Source organism: Cavia porcellus, unplaced genomic scaffold (assembly GCF_034190915.1).
Source record: "Cavia porcellus strain 051 isolate PalLab524CR breed Dunkin Hartley unplaced genomic scaffold, mCavPor4.1 scaffold_2, whole genome shotgun sequence".
NCBI lineage: Eukaryota > Metazoa > Chordata > Mammalia > Rodentia > Caviidae > Cavia > Cavia porcellus.
Window position 1 is genome coordinate 61,527,529 of NW_026947485.1, and position 16,177 is coordinate 61,543,705.

General features: G+C 35.3%; 1 protein-coding gene across 10 annotated transcripts in view; it reads right to left on the reverse strand.

Moving 5' to 3' along the window:
* Nucleotides 1-13,756: 13,756 nt before the first annotated feature.
* Dync1i1 (dynein cytoplasmic 1 intermediate chain 1) overlaps nucleotides 13,757-16,177 on the reverse strand; it is a 306,856-nt gene continuing 304,435 nt past the window's right edge. For all 10 annotated transcript variants that reach the window (XM_063242471.1, XM_063242461.1, XM_063242475.1 and 7 more), the window contains one exon: nucleotides 13,757-14,676. In XM_063242471.1, coding sequence (XP_063098541.1) covers nucleotides 14,566-14,676 — 111 coding nt within the window. In that variant the 3' untranslated portion in view covers nucleotides 13,757-14,565. The remainder of the gene's footprint in view (nucleotides 14,677-16,177) is intronic.

The window sequence follows — 16,177 nt, forward strand, 5'->3', positions numbered from 1 at the left end:
TGAGTTCAGGCAGGAAAGACACAAAGGTGCCACCACTCATGGTGAGAAGACAGCCTGGTCTTGTGTGGTTTCTGGAAGAGGATGGACCTAGAAGTGCTGACATTAAGTCCAGTCATCAGGCTGCCTAAATGCTCCTACCCCACCCCACTACCTCCATCTAGCCCAGAACTCAATGGCCCACCTGCTAATGTGATCAGGAATATGCATTGACTGACAATCCAGCATGTATGGACAGAGGCACCTCTGGAGTGTGTGTGTGTCTAATATCTAATTCACGTCTAATTCGATATGGATTTTTTTCCACTCCTTAATAAGATCCTTTAATCTCATTTTTCTCTTCATCTTCCATTTCTTCATTTTTCAAATTTTACTTTTTATTTTCTCTTTCCACACTTCCTCTGTTTTTACTAATATTACTCTTAACCTCATTAATCTTTATATATTTAATTTAAACTGTTTTTGTTCAATTCTTTTCTATTGTTATTAGCAACATAATATTGCTGACTTTATTGTTGCCAAAGTGGCATATTTATTACTATTGATCGGTTTTTAATGTATGCTAATATCTGGTTTGTCACTGTATCATCAAATAACCACAATCAGAAAAGAACTTCTCAAAACTGTATAGTCAAAATCCCAGAAATCCAACACAGGACAGAATCTTAAAAGCAGTTGCAAAAAAGCACTGGATCCCAGATAAAGATAATCTCATTAGAATTGCAGCAGACTTTTGAACACAAACCCTAACGGCCAGGAGAGCTTGAAGTGTGTGTATCAAACCCTGAAAGAAAACTTTCTAAGACTACAGTTGTGATGCTGGGATGGATTCACTGCTAGCATCAAAGCTTCCCCAACCTGAATGTGAATGCTAATCACACTAAGAAAAGTTAGCCTAGATGACATAAAGGACAGAAAGAAGGTCACTGCTTGCTTTCTGCTTACTGCTTCTGCCTGCCATGAACCACTTTTCGTCTGCGATGCCCCTCTGCCATGACTCCCTGACGACGTCAGCCAACTGTGAACTGAAACTTCGATAAACTATAGGCTGTATAAAACTTTCCTTTAATTTTGGGTTACTCAAGTATTTTGGCTAGCAGTAAGAAGAAAGTAACAAGTTGGAAAGGCTGCAGATAAAACAGAATCATTCTGCATTGTTGGAGGAACTATAAACTAGTGCTATCACTCTGGAAATCAGTATGTAAATTCCTCAAAAGATTGAAACTAGAAGCTCTATTTGACTGTGCCATTCCTCTTCTAGGTATCTTCCCTAAAGAGTCACAACGATGCATGGATACCGATGTTTATAGCAGCATAATTCACTTTTTAAAAACATATGCACACACACCATCTTTATTTTAAAGAATTGGTTCATATGAGTCACATGGGTCCAATGGCCACTCCATGACCTTGTTTAACCTTGATTGCCTTTCTATTTTTTAATATATTGTTATCTTTCAAGTAATTGTTCAGCGTACAAGATATGGGCATGAAACTTTTTCTAATCGATATTAGCATGAACTTTCCTTTTCAATGAACTAAAAGACATTAATAGTATGACTGACTTGCATTTTTTTCCCTCTGCCTTCCATCCTTTCTCCTTTATCCCTTCCTAGTTCCTTTTTCCTTTGAACAATTTCTTCCTATTTCACTGTATAGTGTACATTTTAGACTTTATTTACTCTTTCAGTTTCTCACACCAGGGAGACAATATGAAGATTACTCATATTACTCAGATGCAAGTCTGGTTTATTTCACTTATGAGTATGGTCTCAACTTGCATCCATTCACCTATTAAAGTCTCATGTTTAACCATCTTTATGGCCGAATAGTATTCCATTGTATAAAAATACCTCAGTTTTAAAAAACCCTTTATTCAGTTGATGGACATTTGGTTGTTTCCAAGATTAAGCTATTACAAATTGTGCTGCTATAAACACAGGTGCACATATATTGCTGTGGTATGATGTTTCTTAATTCTTCTGGGAGGATACCCAGAAGGGGAATATCTGGGTTCAACAACATCATTCATAATAGCTAAACTGAGAAAAAATTGAAGCTAAAATCTGGTTCTTTGAAAAGATCAATAAAGCTTTAAAACTTTCAGGAAAACTAATCAGATAAAAGAGAAAAAAATACCCACACCATCAAAATTAGAAATTAAAGTAGTGACATAGAGTCTGTATCTATTAATGTAATAGCAAAGGAATATTGTGAACAAATTTATACTTATAGATGTAATAATATGCATTACAAGGACTCTTTGAAAGATACATACTCCAAAATCAGTGAAGAAGGAAGAGATAGTGTGAATACTCTTAATGAATAACTTAATTCTTCTCTCTCTTTCTCTCTCTCTCTCTTTTTTTTTTGGTACCAGGGTTTGAACTCACAACCTCGTGCTTGCCAGGCAGGTGCTTATGCCACTGAGCTAAATCCCCAGCCCTTATAACTTAATTCTTAAGTAAAATTCATACACCAAATAATAATCCAGGCCAAAATGCCTTCACTATTGATTTCTACCAACTGTTTAATGACAAAAGTCTAAGAAAAAAAATAAAAGGGCACTTTCCACTTCAGGAGACAGTATTGCCAAAATACTAAAATTATGTAAATAATTTGAGACAAACTACAGATCAATATCCCTACTGAACAGAGAAAGTTTTTTAAAAATATTGCAATTTAAATCCAACAACATATAAAAAGGGAATCCATTACATCCAGATAGGCTCATTTTTTGGGACATGGATTAATAACACTCAAAAAGTTATTAATATATTATACTGATTGAAAAGAACAATAATTAGCATTTAAATTAGATTTAGGAAAGACATTCAATACAATACCCAATGCAGTAAGGAAAAGAAATGGAAGTCATAAAGATGAGGAGAAAAGCAAGCAGCATAAAGGAACAATTCATCACACACAAGGGATTCTCAATAAGGTTAAGCAATTCATTTCCTACTAGCAATCATAGAGGTCAGAAGAAAATGGGATATTTTTCATAATGAAAGAAAAAAACTGTCAATGGAATTTCTATCTCTGATAAAATTATTCTTTGATGATGGAGAGAGTAGACCTTCTTAGAAAAGCAAAACTTGAAAGCTTGCAGTGAGTGTACATGTCCTCAAAAAAGTATTCAAGCGAGTCCTACAGGAGGAAATGTAAGGAGCCTACAGAGAGACAGAATCAAGAAGGCATGGTAAATTAATACATATGCAACCAATAACAGTGATTTAAAATGCATTAATAAAAGTGGAGAGAACAAGAGCTTGGGGGCCAGCCTGTGAACTTATACTTGGCTTAGAGGTGATGAAGAAGTAACACAGGATATGCTAAAATTAGGGGGTCTTGGGCTTTTATCTTCCTTTGACAAACAGTCCCAAGTAACTGGCATGAAGAATTAAAAAGATATCATTCTGTTTCTATATACATTAAAAGATAAAACAGGATAGTTTGGACAATTTTATGTTAATAAATTTGATGATATAGATGAAATATGTGCATTTCTTCAAAACTTCAACATAAGAGAACTCTCCAAAATGGAAAAATATTAATAGAAAAAGAATAAACTATTTTATAAAATGAATTTTTATTTTAAAAAATCTTCCCATAGATAAAACTCAGAACCCAGATGGCTTTATTAGTGAACTCTATCAAAAATTGAAGGAAGAATTATAATATCCATATTACACTTGCACAAAATGTAAGGTATTGGAACCTTTCTCATCTCATGTGAGCATAATCATGTTGCTAAAACTTCATAAAGGAATCAAAGAACAGAAAATAGACAATTATCTCTAAGGAACCATGGTGGGGAAACTCTTAAAAATTACTACCAAGTAAAATCTGTCAAATATTTAAAAGAATAAGTAAATATTGACCAAATGAAGTTTATCCCAAGATGGCAAGTGTGGCTTCCTGTTTTTAAGAAATCAATCAATATCATTCACATTATTAGTATAAAGGAAAATTATATGACCATCTCAACAGACACAGAATAATATAAAACTCAGCACCTATAAAGCCTCCGAACAATCACAATCTGAGAATACAAAGAATGAAATTTCCTTCTTCAGATAATGGTAAATCACGGGACCTTATATTTGGAAGGTAAGGATTTCTGCTTGAGTCTCTTGAACAGCAGTAAGCTAGAGGTCAGAGTAGGGAAGAGGAGAGAAGAAAGGAAGAAGAGAAGAGAGTAAATAGAAAAAAGATAAAGATTGGAAAGGAAAATAAAATTTGTATTATTTTCAAATGACATAGTTGTGTATATAGAAGCAATGAGATCCACAAAAACTATAACTACAAATATTGCAAAATAAAAAAGAAATATAGAAAATGAACTATAGTTCTACAAATAAAAAGATCTGAAAAATAAAATTTAAAAGCAATATCCTTTAGCATAAAATAAAAATAGATACTTAAGAATTAGTCTAAAAAATATCTACAACCTGCATACTGAAAACTTTTAGTGAGCTAATTCAAAGAAGAGTCACTAAATAGAAAGATACTCTGTTCATAGATTGTCTTACTCAATATTTGTAAGATATCTGTTCTTCCAGTGATTTGTAGTTTCAATGAAATCAGAATCAAAATCCAAGAAATACGCCTTTTAAAACAATTTTAAAGCTCATTTGCAAATATCACAGACCTCTAGCAGATAGAAAGATGTTTCAATATGAAAAACAAAATTTTATTACTTGAATTTCCTGATTTTAAGATTTAGGATAAAGTTACTGTACTCAAAATAGTGTGGTTAGAATATGAATAAATTGACCACTAAAATAGAATAGAGGATACATCAATATACCTATACATAGTGTCCACCAAAAAAAGCATACATTAGGAAAAGAAAATCTTGTAAAAATATTTTAATACTAAATTTATCAAGACATCATGAAATGAATATGTTATCTTTGACCTCTACAGTTACAAGAGGTGCTCAAAGCAGTGGCCATTAGCTTCCAGACATTTATTAGTACAGCGCACTGCTGAAGTATGTATACAGTTTTCTTTTCAGCAGACTCTGTATATGAGCAATTGACTTTTTTTTTAAAGAGCAATTGACTCTTAATAAGGATATTGTTTTAATTCAATGGACCAAAAAAAAAAAAAAAGTTCTTGTCAGCAAAAATTACCGGAAGGGCTGGGTGTCCCTGAGGTAACAATAATTTTAACCACTTGACTCCATACACAAAAATTCATCTAAGATTCATCTAAAATCAAAATGCAAAAGATAAAACAATAAGATGTCCCAGAAAGAAGCATAAGATAGTGTCTTTGTGCCCTGTGGCAGGGAGAGGTTTACACGAAAAGATTATATACTAACTTTAAAAGATTTTAAAAATTAGACTTTAACAAAATTGAAATTTTTATATATCAGGATATTCGATCAAAGAGTTTTTGAGCTATATGTTGGAAAAATATTTGTAGTACATGTCAGATAAAGGAATTATATCCAGAATATATAAAGGACTCATATATATTAATAATTTAATAAAAATAGCAGAATGTATATATTTAATACATAAAGACTTCAAAATTCATAATAAAAAGATTTTTATTCTATGAATTAAAATGAATAAATTTAAAATGCTAAATTACTTAAACAGATATTTGAGCAAAGAAGATACATAAGAATGCTCATTAAGCTCTTGAAAAGGGGCTCAAAATCATTAGTCATCAAGAATGTACAAACTAAAACCACAGCTATCACCAGAATAACTAAAATAAAATTTTAAAATAAGAGTGACAATACCAAACATTAAAGAAACTGTGGAATAATTTGAACTCTGATGCTTTCTTTGGTGGGAATACAAAATGATACAATCACTTTGTACAAGTCATCTGAAGATTGCATGGTAAATTTGTTAAAATATGAGCCAGAACCTCTGCTCATTTACCTAAGAAAACCCTAGTCTGCAAAATGAATTGTACAGGAATATTCATATCAAAGGCCGAAAGTGAAAAGAAAACTAATGTTTATCAACTGGTAAATGAAAAAATAAATTATAATTGTAAGATGGAATACTTGTCAGCAATACAAAGAAACAGAGAACTAAAACATTCAGTGATTGAATGGCAGTAAAATTGCATACAAAATTATTTTGTTTGAAAAAATAATCCAGACTTTATAATAGGATATGTATGATTTTACTAAAGAAGTTCAATTAACAGCCAAAGCCAATCTGTGCCGACAGAATCAGATTAACCGCGCTTAAAAGGACCAGGGGAGTATTGTCTGAGCTGGCTAAATCCTTCTGTGTCGTGCATGGTGGCTAAGTGAATGTACAGAATTATAAACACTTAGTGAACAAAATGTTTTTTTTTATTTAAAGAAAAGGAAACGAAAAAAAAATACATGGAGATAAAAAAAAAAAAGGGTAGAAATAATACTAAATTACAGACAAACAAAAGGTAAGAAATTGCCGGTTGATAAGTTACATATTGTCATCTTCGAAATGGCTGTTCAGGTTATAGAATTAAAGTATTTAGAATGACATTCAAAAAAGTGACCCTACAAACCATTCTGCTCTATGATCGAACAAAAGCTCCGTAATATGATTATCAGTCCCACCTGTTTGTTTTACATCTCAAAGAGGGTAAGGTTAACCATATCAAAACAGAACAGAACATTAAAAAAAAAAAAAAAAAAAACAATTTAAAGAAATACAGATTTCAAAGCAAGTCCACTGGAGATCTTCCTTATCTGTCTCTAGCTTCTTACAAACAGTTGTCCCTAACTTCACCCACTTTATATACTTATTGCATATTATAGAACTAATCAAATCATTACAGGATAATGAAGTCTTTTTAGGTCCTCAAGTTCCAAATTAGGGAAGACAATAGCAACTACCATCGCATCTCTCATTTTCTTTGTGATAGCCGTCCCCATCTCTGCATATGCTGAAGTTGAGCTGAAGAAATCAGTCCAATGTCATTCTAATCAGCAAACAATAGATTGCTAGGATTTATATTATAATGCTACAAAATAAGCCTCGGGTTTTTCAGGTCTCTTCCTCAGAGTATTTGTTCCTATCCTCTCTGTATTATAGGGAAAACCAAGTCATAACAAGACAGCGAAACAATTTCCTAGAAAAACATGCAATGGATAAGACTTATAAAACTATAATATAAATGATCTTCCGTAGCTACTATGTTTTCTCTTGTTATTTTCAATAGATTTGTCCACAACACTGGCTTATTGTAGTTAAACATACTATCACCTATTTTTATAAAAACTTAACTTTGACTGCATTGTAGTATTTGAGAGCTGTTACTGATTCATACCAGTATGGATATCCTTTACATCTTGTCATGCTCAGAGTAGTTTCCTCTACTTTTAGGGTTGATTCTAACACGCATACCGATTTCAAATAGGATCAGTCAAGGCCAACCAATAGTCTTATGATTCAGATACAATTAAGAGGCAACTACTTTGAAGACAATAAGATTCACTAAGATACCCATTCTGGTTTGACTATTGTCTTCTTTGGAAGTCCTGTAATGTTTACAACGCCTAAGTTTTATTGGTCTTGTTCTCTACTGTTTTGTCCAACTTTATAATATCTAATAAGATAGACAATTCTTTTTAAGGAAACAAGGGACAACGTTGATAACCATTGTTGATAAACTTGTACTCTGTTCTACACCATGTGCTACGTCTATCCTTGGTATTGACTGACAGCTTTGTTTTGACTGTATTCTTCCCCCCCCCCAAAGAAAGTAATAAGCACTAAGGAGTAATAAAATCCAAGATGTGTAAATTTTGTTGTAGAAAAGAGAGGGAAAAAAAAAAAAAAAGAAAAGGAGCTCTAACGGATATAACAGCAAGTGTGTTTGGGGGTGTTAAATAGCTGACTTTATCAATGTTTTTGGAACATTGAACACAGCTGTTTGCAGTCTCCCTGTTTGAATGTCCACCTTGTGTTCTTTGATACTGTGATTTGAGGAACTATTTTCAAGAAAATAGTGTGTAATCTACTAGCAGGTAATTTCTTACTGTTATGGTTTTTTGTTTTGTTTTGTTTTGTTTTGTTTTGTAGTTCTGTATTGCGTGTACCCTTACGCCGCTTTGGTTTGTTTTGTGTTTTTCTCTTTTTCCTCTTAAATAAAAAAAATAAAAAAAAAAAAAAACAGATACAATTAAGATCAGTCATAGTAAGACAATGTAAGTAATACAGGATTTCAGCCTAAGTCAATAGGAAAGTAAGGATAGTTACCATGGTATAACCTGCTATTTTTGGTTCTAGAGGTCTGTGTCCTCAAATCTGACATGAGTGGACAGACCAGAACAAATTTAATTCAATCTAAATATGGCACTAGGACTACTGTGTCTTTTAAATCGTTATACACCATTAGCAATGACCTCTGCTTTTTTTTTTTAAGTATAGTTTCAGAGCTGTCTCTACTAAAGACTAGATTTTTGCATTTAATGTATGAAATTCATGCTTTATTGAAAATATAAAACTTATTTTTTCTCATTCTAATTCTACTTGTAATTTTTTAGTTTTCTTTCTCAGTGCTCTGTTCAGGAACATGCAACACTTGTAAGTTCATCCTTACTGTTTCTGTTGTTATTATTGCTGTTTTTCACATTGCTGTTGACCTTAGTTCCTTAGAAAACTTGCTACTCTTGCAGATTAAAAAGATAACTGAAAAATGAGGCAGAGGACGAATGTTATTTGAACAGAATTTTGAAACACACACATGAGAATTTATTAACTCAACACTTTCAGTCTTTACATAGAAGATGCAGTAGTGTGGGTGCCCTGAGATTGGATGGTGATGTCAAAGGAAGAGTAGCTTGAGTAGCTTGAAATGACAAGCAAAGATGAGTGTGTGAGGAAGAAAAATCACCAAGAGTTACAGTCAAATCAGATACAAAATGGACGACTATAAAGATTTTGTCATTTTATTGCAAGAGAATCAAATCTATTGGTGTGTTTTAGCAGAGTTCAGTGTTCTAACATCACTCAGATGTCTGCATGGAGAAGGGACAGGGTGAGAGGCGGAAGCAGGGAGAGTATTTAGGAAGCTCTTGTAGGAACTATGACAGATCCAGGCATGTTGGCATACAACTATAATCTCAGTTCTGCTCAGATATGCCTTTGAATGCATAATTTCCATATTACAAAGAGGGTTCTTCCAGGTCTACCTCTTATGACCTGGTGGGAATGATGGAGTTCGATTTATAATGGCTGTTTGGGTGCATGGTAGATTCATATTCCATGGTAAAGAACTCCATATCTATCAGGGCTTAGAAACGTAAGAGTTGCTGATTTTTGCTTCAGATGGAACAACTTTCTTCCAGAATCTGATGGGGTTTCATTGTAATTCCCCTCCAGAGGCTTGTCATAAATTTCCAATACCATCATATTTCCTGGTTGTATGGGACCAAGCAATAAAGCTCCATGCACTATAATGTGGACCTGCTATGAAATCCTTCCCCACTCCCAAAGTCCTATCCAATGTTCTGCATACCACTTAGTAAATTAAGTAAGCACTACTGTTAGATATGGAATGTATTGACTTCAGAACCCCCAAAGGCCTACTTGTTTGCTTTCTAATATGTGTTGTAAGTTCTAAACTGAAGTAGCTCATCTTTGACTTTGGAGGGGCTGTAGCAGCATGTTCCGAAGCCTTTGGTGGCAGTAGGAGTAGGTGGAGATTTAAAAAAAAAAAAAAGTCACTAAAGTAGCAAGTCCCTGAATCTTTCTTAAATTTATATCTCACTCTTTCTGTTACATTATTAACTCTCATTTGTCCTGCCTGGGAAGTGTGATTCCATTGAATTAGTGGGTCAGTGTGATGATTTGTGGATGTGTAGGTGGTCCAGATCTCTTTGGAGTAACACAGGGAAGGGGAGATTAGCATAGCCTTGAGACAAAACTAAAGACAGGTATTGTTATTCACATGTGTGTGTGAGCCATTTCTGGTATTGCACAGATGTACAGGAAAAGAATCCAGTCCTCAGTCAATGACCACATACCATGTTCCAGAGGTATATTAATCTGCAGGATAATTATTAATCTATTCTAGGAGTTATAGCACATTTGATCAAAGACCTCACTTGGTTGCAGAATTCATTTATTTCTCTTCAAGATGCATCTAGTTTATAAAGGGCCAGATTGATGTGTTAAGTACATATATTATAGAGACCACAACTTGACATCTTTCAGGTCGTTAAGAGGCTTATTTATGTCTATCATCCTCCTACCCATACCCTGAGATGTAATGGTTTTTACTTCCTGTCTTAACTGAAGAAAATGGGAATGTAGCAGTTTCAGAGACCTTCATGTAGCCTTCCTTCAGTGAAGCTCTTACTCTACAGGACAGGAATCCAATGCAGTTCCATCTGTTCTAATGGAACTCTCAAGAACTGGGAAATGACTGTTGTGTGCATCTTTAGACCCAAAGATTCCACTGTAACCAAGATCTTAGTAAAGACTCCATTTTATTATCCAGGCCATGTAGGTCACTATTCCAAGAATTTTAGTGAGAACTCAGATTCCGTATTCATTAATTTTCAAATATCTGAGTTTTTCTCTTTCTGTATTGGATGTTGTCCTAAATAAACGGTCATAGAAGTCCTTTTGGAGAACTGGAGGTCACTGATGTATTAAGTGGCTATATTATAGGGTCTACAACTAAATATCTTTCCCATGTATTTGATTATACACACACATATATATATATATATATATATATATATATATATAGTATGTGTGTGTGTGAGAGAGAGAGAGACAGAGAGAGACAGAGGGAGAGAGATGGGGGGAGGAGGGAGAGGGAGAGAGAGAGAGAGACAGGGTCTCATTACATGGTTCAGGCTGATCTTGAACCACATAGCCCACTGTGTAGCACAGGTTGGTCTCAAGTTTGTGGCAATCTTCCTGCCTCAGCCTCCCAAGTGCTGGGATTACAGGCATGCACCACAATCCCCAGGTTTAACCACAGATTTGCAATAGTGTCTTTCCTTTTAACCACAAAAGATTTCTTCATTCAGTGATATTTGAACTGAAGAATGGTTCAGATCTGGGTAATAAGCAGAGAATCATGACATTTTATTGAGGTAATTGCCTTCAGCCTTGTGCTCCTTCATTTTTGACTTTGCATTTTGGTGATGGGTGTTAAGAGACCATTTTGATGTGTGTTTTGCTCCTAGGCATGACTTACTCTATTAACTGTCCTGTGGTTTCTTATGTGGCGAGCATCCTTGACTGTTCCTCCAATTAGCTGATTGTGACAGTGATTCTGACTTCCTGACTTCTCAGGATTAACTACCACCAGAGAGGCACCATTACTGCAGGTTTGCACTGTCCCCTGCTCTGTGACAGCCTCTCCTACTATTGATCTCAGCCTGCAAAGGAAAGCTATCAATAAACTGTTCAACCGGTGCTTATGACTCTGTCAGTAGTTCATTGTTAATAGCTTTGGTGAAGTGTATTGTGAATGTTCTACATAACCTAAGTCTTCTAAATCTATATTCTATACTGATTTTCACATACCTTCTTCCCTCTACTTCTTTACTCTGTTTTATACTATCAACCCAGGGTAGCTGGTCATTTTTACTTCAGTAAATATGGGCTTAGTTTCTAGACTTTTTTTTTTTTTTTGTCTTTTTCCTTTTTATCGGTACTGGGGATCGAACTCACGACGGCCTGCTTGCAAGGCAGGCGCTTATGCCGCTAAGCTAAATCTCCAGCCCCAGTTTTCCAGACTTTTAAAGAGTCACCCTATCCTCTGGAGTCATTGCCAGAGTATACAGTCATGTATTCCAAAAATGAGCATCAAAATCAATCCTTCCTTATCCAATCTACATTCTGCTTCCTTGTTCCAATATCTCAAAATTCAACCCCACTGCTCCTCTGCCTCCTAATGATACACAGATTTATCCTTGCAACTCTTTTGATATATAGTCTCTTTATTCTCTTTTCATGCCTCGTACATCCCAAGTCATATTATGCTAGGAAAGCCATCAGACAGTGACACTGGTTAGAGCCTGATAAGGAGAAAAGGAAGGGTAGGAGACAAGAAGAAAAGTAGAGAAGGGTGGAGGGAGGAAGAAAGGAAGGAAAGAGGGTAAGAAGGACTTGGTCTTAGATTGCAGGGGAATTCTAAGCAAGTTTTAGCAATGTTGAGAAAGAGTCCTTGAGCCAAAGATACCCCAGACAAATCACAGCGTAGCCTTGCCTCAGATTCTCTGTTATACTCATTGTGGCTGGGAGCAGTGTGTGGATAACCTGGTCTCAGTCATGAAATTAATGATGATGGATTTCAGGGCATAGCATCTAGAGTTACCACTTTGCAATAGCCGAACTGAGAGGCACAATTTCATGACCACCGCATCCCACCTGAGCCATCAACTGGGATCACTTGAGTGGCTGGGGGCTGGCTTAGGGTCCAACAGTGTGTACCAAGTGAGATAGAAGGGAGCTCTTAACCTTCTTACAACCTTATCCTGGTCTGTAGATTGTTTATGCCCCATACCCTAGTTCCATTCATTAACTGGAGCCTAAATTCCCACTAGTTCTTAGAGATGAGGCCCTTGGAAGGTAATTAGGTCACAGGGGTGGAGCTCTTATAAATGAGGCCAGTGCCCTTACAAAAAAAAAATATGACATTATTATTCACATCATCATCCCTCAGCATATGGGGATACAATGAGAATATGGCCACATCTGCAATGAAACCCAGTAAAGGGGAAGGGGGTTTTCCAGATTCTAACTATGCTGGGACCTTGATCCTGGATTAGTTTCCAGAACTGTGAGAAATACATTTCTATTGTTTATGCCATTCCAGTGGCACAGTATTCTGTTTTAGCAGTCCAAAGTAGCCAAAGCATCATAGAAATCATATTCTGTCTGCAACACAAGGTCAGCCCTGCTCAGCATGGGCTCAGAGAGTCTGCTGTGGAGAGAAGTTCTACACTGGGGTACACAACATATAAGCATCAAGAACTGGTGATGCTTCATGCACCTTCACAAGTGACTCTGCTCTTTGTGCTTTTCAGAGGATTCACCTACTGAGTCATTCAGACCTGGTTCACAGTAGTAACTCATGGGCTTTTGATTTATTCTTAGGCACTTCAGTGTATGTTTGAAAAAACATTTTTCCTCAATAATTTTCATTAGATTGCTTTTAAACCTATTTCAGACACTCATTTTACATGTGTAAAATTTTAATTTCTATGGATCTGATAGGACACTTGGATAAAAATATATCAATATTTTAAAAATAAAGCATAGTTCAAAGAATCCCTACCAACAAGGTACCAATGGAGGTTTTCTTCCTAAAAAGCTAAGAGCTTGTCTTCAAATTTCTTTTATAACTCAACCACTGTTTATTTTCATTTTCCTTAGGCATGGAATGGTGTTTTGAAAAAAAAATTGAAGTTGTTTATAGACACATTTCCTAGCTTCATAGTATTAATATCATCTAGTGTCAATTTTAGAAAAAAAAAGGTAGAACATTTGGTATTTCTTTACCTTAATCCATCTTGTTTGTTCCACAGTATGAAACTGTCTTTGGGCAAAGACAGAGACAAGGGTGTGCCTCTCTGGCCAAAACCACACTCATTCCCTCAGAAAAATAAAATGTGGAGTCTTGGTTTAAATACAACCAAGTTGACTGCCTGTAAATTCATAATCCATCTTTAACATGGCCCTCCTATATTTCTCCCACCCCTTATCAAAGCAGAATTTGATCCTGAGGCTTTCCCCAAGCAAAAGATTTACCCACACCGGCACAGACCTGGTTTGGAACATTTTATTGGCAATACTGGTGTAATATTTAGGAACCACAGACTTTTGTTGGACTGTGTTAGGTTGACTGACAAGTATCAACGGTCAACTACATTTGAAATATTGTTAAAGTACCTAGAAATAATGGGCATTCTGTTCACCGCAACAAACCTCTAAAGACTTCATGTTCTCCGTGGAACTGGCATACTATAATTGTTATTTAGAACTTAATGTAACCCCAACAGCAGCAGAGAGAATACAGTCCTCTCATTATGCACATGCTCTAGGATCGTTTATTTTAATGCTTTCAAATAAATATGTTCCATGCAGCACACTACAATAAATAAGGAGCAGCAATGTTCTTCTAGTAAATCCATTCATAATGTGAGTCACCATGTAAAACACCACATCTCAAGTCTTTGGCCCTGTACCATGTCATGAGGCACACCACATCTGCACCCAATCATATCTGGCTTCATATGGATTTAATAGGACTATGTCAGAAGTGCATGTAAGCACAAATTTAACCAGAGGTTTCTAGCTATTAAATCCAGCTACTAAGTAGTTAAAAGGCGGCAACTAAACCTGTAAATGTCTCCCATTCCTCCACCCCTTTATTTTTGAAACAGAAATATAAAGACAGAAATGCTCTGGTGAATTTCAAATCAATGGATAATTTGGAATACTTGAAAGAAAGCTGGCACAACATGGCACACAAAATGTCACCACAATACTGATACTGAATGGACATCAAACACGGGGCGCTTAGCTCTAGCACAGAAAGGCCGGGCTGTGGTGGAGGAGAAGGGATTCATTTCCATTAGGCAGATAACTCCACTGCGCCCTCCTCCTCACTGTCAGCTCTGTTGGCACGAATCTCCACCAGGGTCCTGGCAAATCGCGTCCATTCATCATTGTGGGGAACTGCAAGCTGCAAAGCAAATCAATGGAGAAATGGTGAACAAGATATCTTTTACATCTGTAAGCCTTGACGCCTGAATGGTGACTCCTCCCAATGCAGACATTTCCCTTGGAATGTAAAGGAAACCAAATATTCATCTTTGAATTAAATAGGACTTGAAGTGTTAACCTAACAATTTGAGAGACTGGTGTCACTTAAAAGCAAAGTTGCTTGAAATATGTAAGACTCAGGTTAACTACACAGTCTTCATAAGAAGGTCAGACACAACAACAAATAAACCCAGCAAATAAAAACTGCACTGTTAGGAAACAAAACAAAACAAAAACTGCATTACCAGCCAAGATTTTGAAATCACCTTCTAGTCAATGTGATTGATCTTTTTTTAATGTGCTGATATACATGGCAAGAGAATAGCTCACATATGCACAGAAATTTTTCTCACATGAAATAATGCACTGGCCTTTTCAGCAAGACTGATATGATCATAACTATGAATAGCTGTAGTACTGTAGTCTGTAAATAGTAGTTAGCATTTACCAAGAATTCTGTTGTAAGTACTTTACATATATTAACACATTCCTCACAATAACCCCAGTGCAGTAGTTTTTGCTACAAATGGAGAGTAACATAATCCTATTTTATAGGAGAAGAAATTCAAGCATAGGAAGATGAAATAGTCTTACCAAAGTTGCATAGCTAGCAAATAACAGTGCCAAAGTAATCTGGTTCCTGTATCTGGTTCCTCAGCCAGTACACGCTACTGATTTGCCAAAAAAGGGGATTTATGAAATCTCCTAAATAATGCTTCTATATGTACAATTCAGCAGGAAAAGAATTAGCCCTCTGCACCAATGGAAACTGCACATATGAATTTTTGTTAGCTGTTTTTTAAAAGATAATGATTTCTCTACACAGCATCCAAAAATGAATTGCTTGAAGATATCAGGAAAGTGTCTGGAGTAGAAAAGAAAATTATTTGAAGATGAAAAATAGGTGGACTAGAAGTCTGAAGGATATCTTATAGAATAAAATTGACTTAGACATTATAGTCATTTTCTTGGAGTTTTACTCTATAAAATGATATAATCAGTCCTTCTACATACTGGTGCTACACAAGCTACCCACATATTCCAAAAATACTATGAACATATATTCATCGAAATCAATATTCATATTTTTAAAAGAAAAAAAAAAGCAAATAAATGTGAGCACTTACATTGCTTCTACATCTGGAAACTTACCCAGTACCCAGAGCCAGATGATCAGAACTTTAAGTTTTTATTACAAGGAATTATACTTTCAGATAAAATGTTTCCAAGAAAACAAATCGGTGAGTGATAATGTTATTCTCTATACTATGCTCTTAAAACTTGTGTTCTAGTATCAAGGTTAAATATTTCAAGAATATAATTCTGGAAATGATATACAGGTGGAATGAATCTTTTGAACTTATTTTGAGAAATGCCATACCATTAAGAATTCTCACTTAGTCATATGAATAATTTTTTCG